General features: G+C 53.3%; 1 protein-coding gene across 1 annotated transcript; it reads right to left on the bottom strand.

Annotated features, from left to right (window-relative positions):
* Positions 1-1,674: 1,674 nt before the first annotated feature.
* LOC112943959 (E3 ubiquitin-protein ligase RNF167-like) lies at positions 1,675-2,831 on the bottom strand. Its single transcript, XM_026035275.1, has one exon. The coding sequence runs from the start codon at positions 2,770-2,772 to the stop codon at positions 1,675-1,677; it is 1,098 nt and encodes a 365-aa protein (XP_025891060.1). The 5' UTR covers positions 2,773-2,831.
* Between the last annotated feature and the right edge of the window lie 4,062 nt (positions 2,832-6,893).

The following is a 6,893-nucleotide window of genomic DNA, read 5'->3' as shown; positions in this document are numbered from 1 at the left end:
CCCGCTCCCCTTAAGGTGCTTAGGCACATTTGGATAATGACCTGGAACAACCTAGGTAGCAGGAGGGTACGTGTACCTGTCATGTCGGCCTCTGCGAGCATGTGAGATGGCCAGCCAGCAGGCAAAAGCAGCCAATTACACCGTGCTCGCAAGTGCTCTGCTTTTTTATCCCCATCTACCCAGCTCYACAAAGTGAATCCTGCTGTAAAGACCTCGACCTCCCACCGGCGTCACCTCCTGTCGGAAGGAATAGTGTCTAAAGTGCCCTCAATATTTCCAGCGCGGTTTTTCTGCCCGTGTAGTTAAAGGCCACTCTGTCCTCTGCAGGAAGCTGCACTGAGGCAGCCAATATGTTGGGGACAGCGAGCGGCCGCGGGCGCAGCGGCTGGTGGTGACGTGCTGGGGACGCGAGYGCCTCGCGCTCTCCTCCCGGCCCTGGTGCTGTTTTGCTGCTGGGGAGTCACTTAGAATCACAGAATGGTTGAGGTTGGAAGGGACCTCAGAGGTCATCTAGTCCAACCCCCGGTTCATGCAGTGTCASCCAGAGCACAGGGCACATGCTGCGTCCAAGCGGGTTGGGAAGATCTCYGGAGAAGGAGACTCCACAACCTCTCTTGGCAGTCTGTGCCAGGGCTCGGGCACCCTCACTGTCAAGAAATGTTTCCTTAAGTTCCTGGGGAACTTTCGGTGCTTCAGTTTGKGGCCGTTTCCTCTAGTTCTATCGCTGGCCACCACTGAAAAGAGGCCGCCCCCTCCTCCTCACTGCCTCCCTTGAGGTGTCTACAGACACTGCTCAGGTCCCCCTCAGCCTTCTCTTCTCCAGGCTGGACAGGCCCAGCTCCCTCAGCCTTTGCTCTCAGGGCAGATGTTCCAGGCCCCTGATCATCCTCGTAGCCCTGCGCTGGACTCTCTCCAGCAGCTCCACATCCCTCTTGTCCTGGGGAGCCCAGAGCTTGACACAGTCTCCACAGGTGGCCTCACCAGGGCTGAGTAGAGGGGGACGATCACGTCCCTCAACCTGCTGGAGATGCTCTTAATGCAGCCCAGGATCCCATTGGCCGCCTTGGCCACCAGGGCACACTGCTGCCTCATGGTCATCGTGTCATCCACCACAACACCAAGGTCCCTCTCTACGGGGCTGCTCTCCAGCAGGTCAACTCCTAATCTGTACTGGTATCCAGGGTTAGCTTCAGCTTTGGGTTTCAATATACYGTGGTTTTTTACCTCTCTCTACCGGGGTTTATGCTAAGAAATGCTTCCTGCAAGCTAAGATGATGGGGAGCGATTTCTCACTTGGGATTTCTGGGCATTCCCCTTGGAGCTCGCTGAAAAGTYAGGTTCGGCTTGTGCACCTGCCTGTGCACAGGTGTTTTGGGAGGGAACTGAGGAAGCAACCTGGCAGATGTAAGCAAATCCAAGTGATTATCAAATGTTCTTAAATCTCCTCCCTCTTTCCTGCTGCCTGCCTCTCCCTGTTGGTTTGCCCAAAGGAGTATTTGATATTGCCAGCTGAAATTTCATGTCTTTACCTTCTTTCTTTATTGTGAAACTGGAGGAARGAAGCAGAAACTGCACTGTTAATTGTTTCCCAGTAAAAGCTAACCTGGACTGAGAGCTGAGGGAAAGCACAGGGGAGGTTGCCTTGGTTTAATATTAACATAGTCCCACCACAGCTCAAATGCTGCTGTTCTCCAGGTCTTCAAACCCTTCCTCTTCCACTGTGCTTGCACAGTCRTCTTTTTCCCCCTCTACATACTCCTGCCCATGCCCTTCTCTGAATGCGTGGTCCTCATGGTTCTGCTCCTCCTCCTCCTCTTCCTCCTCATTCAGGCCCTCACCAGTGTGCTCGGGTGGGTTGTTTCTTAGGTCCAGGTGGATGCATTGCCCATGAGGGTTCACCTGCTGCTTGCAGAAGGGACACGTCTTCTTCCCAGGCTGGGTACGGAGCCAGGTGTCAATGCAGGCGCAGTGGTAGGCGTGGGAGCAGGGCAGGATCTTCAGCTGGTCTCCTTCCTCGTACTCGGCCATGCAGATGACGCAGGTTTCGTATTTGTCGCCCCGCTGGTAGGTGCGGACTGTGATCCGATGGGCTTTCTTGTACCAGCTCATGCCGACCACGAGTGTGAGAGTGGCAATGATCATGTTGAACACGAAGCCAAACTCCTGTGCAACGCAGTTCAGGATGTAGTAYGAGGGGTATTTCATCAGGAGGAGCCAGTACTGCCAAGTTGTGTCCCACAAAATTTTAGCAGCATCTTGRCAAGGATTCAAATAGTGTTTGGGTGGTATAAGGCTGATGCACGCCCCTCTCTCGTAATGCAAAATCCTTTGCAAGTGGAGGAAGACTGATTCTCCGGTGAAGAGCGATGGTATCTCAATCTGCTGCTGGGTTTTCTTGTCATCAGGCATCATGTTGATTAGCCTCTCCGAATCCGCGCTGTACACAACAGCGGCTTGGTACCCAGCCTGCTGGGCATGAAGAACCTTCTCAACAAAGGAGCAGCCAGACCCCTCGATGAGCGCAATATATATCTCCGAGATGTTGCTGGTTGCTGGAGGATGCTCTATTGCATGGCAAGCTTTCGGTGGGGTCGCCCTGATCATATATCCTGTCAGTCCTTCCACTGGGAGCGGTGGCCCAAAGCATGCAGGCAGGGCCTTGTAAGCAACGCACTTGGAGTTGTGGTTGTAAACCACGTGGCTGAAGGATTCTGCAACAGCAGTGTCATAGACGGTGGCAACAGCACAGAGAAGGTGAAGCAGAAGACTCATGGTGAATGCTGTTGAGTAGCTCTGAATACAGATTTCTGAGATGGTCCCAAAGGAAGAGCGTAAGATGCAATCATAGAGGAATCATCCCATTTAGGTGTTACCACCATGTCACGACCTGGAGCAGCAGCAGAATCGAGATCAAACCCTGCTCTGCCCTGCAGGTGTCTGCAGTAGCTTTTTAGTTCACCATCCTGGTGTGGAAGGTCCCAGGATGCTGCGCATCTCTAGCTCATTGTCCCCAGCTGCTAAGCAACCCTCTTGCATCACATCTGCAGATCTGTGACATCACTTGGTGACTCTTTCCCAAGACTGGATTCTTGTGGCATCACCACCAACCTGCTTAAACCCTTCCTTCCCCTTCTTTGGTCTTCTCCATGCTTGTGGCTTCTATTTTACCTCCCCTCAGCCATTTTTTCCTTCCTCATGGGTAGTTATTGTGGTGAAAAAGGAGGGAAAAGCGTGAGGCACAAGTGTTGTCCCTCTCTCCCAGAGTGGTGGTCATCAGAGAAGCTCCCATGTTGAGGCAATTGACTTGGAAACGGTGACTGCTCAGAGCCTGCAGGAATAGCAGCCCAACGGGAGGCAATAGCTCTCCTGGTTGTCGRAACTAGCTCTGGTTATGCGGTGAACCCAGGTCACTTCCAAACCACAAATCCCTAAAAACCTGTACCTTTTAACAAACACCTCCTTAGTTTAACGATCCACGTGGGAGCAGTCCTGTGGTTCCCAGTGCAGTTGTGTTGGATCCGTGGTTAAAAATCACTCGTGTACTTGGCAACAGATTTGTTACCAGCCCCCTTGGGCTCTGCTGGAGACAGATTTCACTGGGAAAAGAGCTCCAGAAAATGTCAGCAGACAGTGTGTGTGTGTGTGTGTATTGGAGACTCCCAGCAGCTGTGATTTCCAATTGATTTTATTTTCCCCTCATCTAAAGAGTTTTACACTTGCAGGGAGACRTTTTGATGCATGTAAAAACAAAACAAAGCCTTTGGAGGGAGCAAGCTAAATGCTTCCTGGCAGAGAAGGCGACGATAAAGGAAATGGAGGTACATCAGGAGAACTTCTTGAGGGGGGGATTTTTGGCTTGATCTTATGCTGCTTGTGATGGCATCTGTCATCCTAGTGTTGTCCTGCTTGCTTGGTTTGAAGGTCCCCCTTCTTTTCTTGCCCATGCCTCGCTTTCTTGAAGCCCTCTCCAGCCCCAGGCCACATGCATTGCAGCACTGCATTCCTTCCTGCTCTGCTTTTGCGAGTTAAATGCATTGCAGATGCTCCTGGATGTCCTCTTGACCCATTTTCTCTGGAGTTCCTGCAATCTACTTCATCGGAATAATTGCAATTTATTTAAATGTCAACAAGCCACACGTGGGAGACAGCAGTTGTGTGCAAGAGCAGAGCAATTACAGGGAACGGGGTCCCATTTTCCTGCTTGAACAAAGATCCAAGCTAGAAAGCAAAATATCATTTACCTCTATTAACTGATCCCTTGCTTCACCACCCCCGAAGTCCCTATGTTCCTTTATGCTCCTTATTTGGGGCTATCACTTAGTGCAGGATCAGGCACATAAAACCAGCTTCTGCTTATATTCCACAGCAGTCTCCTCTATCTAGAGGAATTTAGTGTTAATTTAGCCCTGTGTAATTGCCTGAAGAATCCAGTCCTGGTCCTGCCAAAGCAGTTCAAACCAAGATGCAGAGGGACTGGCTCAGGTTGTTGCAACTCCAGCAGAACATGTATTACTGGCTTCTGCTCCAGCATTGATTTCACTTGCAATAAGTCTGTACAGCTTTTTTTTTTTTTTCCTTCTTCCTTTGGAGGTTTTTTTTTGCAGCTTGAAGAGCAGCCTGAGAGGCTCTGATGTGAGTTTATAGATACTAACACTTGTCCTCTCTGCATTAGGTCTGTGGGCAGTGGGCGTTGCACAGATGTGCAGCAACAAATCCTGTCTGCTGTGATCAGCCAAAGGCCAGGCGTGGAGAAAGCAAGAGCGGGGGTTAAATGCTTTGCCTAGGGCATCTTGGCAGGTGCTTCTAGCTCAGAGCCCCCTTCAAAAGGGGCATGCTGCTCCTTTAGGGTCATGCTGTAGGATTAGTGAAGACCAGGCTACTGAATTACCAGGGAAAGAAGATCTGGGGCCATCTAGTGACCTTCCAGTGCAAACCTTTGTGCTCCCAGAGCTCCCAGTTGCTCTTGCTAAAGACCTGTGGGGCACTTGTGTTCCCTCCCGCTGTCTGAGCAAGGCCTGGCTCTGCGGGGAGGCCGCCCTGCTAGCACCGGTGGAGGGTTTCTTCCTTCTAGAAGCTGATTTAGGAGCTGATGCATGTAACCACCTCCTTTCATCTAGGATCAAAGGACCGTGTTTTTATGGAATAGATAGCTGAAACAATTGGAGCTACTGCCCAAAACACGAGCTGCATGGAGGAGAAATCGAGCGGTGTACGCGGAGAGGTTTTGTGCGGTGCTGTTYGCTTGTGCGCGGATGAGAAGCAGCAAGAGCAGATGCAGGCAAATTGCTGGAGATGCATGAGAGCACCAGAGGCAGCGTTAAGTGGGAGAGGGATGGAGAGCGGCTCCGGGGGCGCCCGGCCGCGTGCACCATCCCCCTCGGCACCAGGTGCCTGCCCAGGTGTTCAGCCTGGATTTCCCAGGGGTCCGGGCAATCCGTCCTCTGTGTTATTAGTAAGTACGAGCATGATAATCTGGGCTCGAGCGCGTACAGCAGATTATAAAGCATTTATGGACCTGCTACAAAGTACCCATAATCTGCTAGCGCCTACAATTAAAGTCAGTTGAGCAAATCTGGGCCGTTGCAACTTTGCCCATTGCTGGAAATGGGCTCCAGCTGCTTGCCCTGCAAGCCAGGGAGACATTATTTATGGGACGCTGAGGCTGGAAATATCTTGCCTTTTCCAGCTTTGGCAAAATGCCTGGTAACCTTAGGTACCARGCAGAAATGTCCTCTGTTTGGCTTTTGTGTGTGTGTGTGAAAATCTGAATATGGAGGAGAGTGTTTTACCAGCCTAAATGCTAGGCTAAAAGTTACTTGGTAACTGGTACCAAGCCYGTCCTTGGAGGTTTGGGAGGGAGAGGAGGAAGAGCAAGGCCAGCAAAGGCTCGGCAGCAGCTAGTCCATGTCATCCGCYTGGGCTCCATGGTTGTGGCCCTTCTGGTTGGAAAGCAGCCTGCATTGGTTCACCACCCAAAACAGGAAAGCCAAGGACGTGCATTCAAGTGTTTTGTTTGTCCTTTCAGGCTTTATTCCCTGGTCCTTCATTTCCAAATGTTTTAATCTGTGCCGTACGTGGTGCTTCCTGAGAGGCTGCAGCTAGAGTCATAGGGATGACGGAGATTGGCAGCGTGATGGTGAGGGAGGGAGTCTCCATCGACCAGGAGGAAGATGGGGATGAGTCTTCATGGTTGTTCCCACCGGCCTTGGTGTCCTCCYTGCTTCTCCTGGCGGGTGTGTGGGACAGGGCGCAGGGGGACGAGCGCCACGGCGGTGACGCGCCGCAGGCAGAGCGGGCACGTCTTGCCACGGGGCTGCGCACAGTGCCATGTGTCAATGCACTTGGCGTGGTAGCTGTGGGAGCAGGAAAGGATCTTGAGCGCGTGGCCCCACTCGAAGGCGCCCAAGCAGATGGCACACTCGACGCTGCTGCCGGCTGGCTGCTGCTCCTCGCGCCGCTGCCGTCGCCGGTAGCTTCTCCAGCACCGCRTGACAAGCTGGACGTTGGCTGCGAGGGCAAGCAGGACGCTGGCCGCCTTGCAGGKGGGAAGGACAAGGAGGAGCCGCAGGAGCAGCCGCGGGTGCCTCCCGCCACCTTGGCCCGGAGCGCCCTTCMCTGAGGAGGGCACCTGCAGTTCAGCCCCTCTGCTCCTCCTCCGAAGCCTGGCAGCCTCCAAATCCTGCACTGGGTCCCCCAGGACCCGCACTGGGCCCCCCAGGCCCCATGGGTGCCAGCAGGTGGGTGCTGAGGTGGCACCCAGAGCCGGCCCTGCCCCGTGAGGGAGCGATGGCCTTGGGGCCACAGTGAGGGCCAGGCTGCCTGTCTCCGTGCCGTTGGTGCCACCACTGCCTTCCCCCTGCAGGCACAGGAGCACAGACACCACGTGGAACGGG

This window comes from Nothoprocta perdicaria, unplaced genomic scaffold, assembly GCF_003342845.1.
Source record: "Nothoprocta perdicaria isolate Ctin4 unplaced genomic scaffold, notPer1 scaffold_157, whole genome shotgun sequence".
Lineage (NCBI taxonomy): Eukaryota > Metazoa > Chordata > Aves > Tinamiformes > Tinamidae > Nothoprocta > Nothoprocta perdicaria.
The sequence above is the reverse complement of the archived record's forward strand: the minus strand, read 5'-3'. Positions and strand labels throughout refer to the sequence as shown.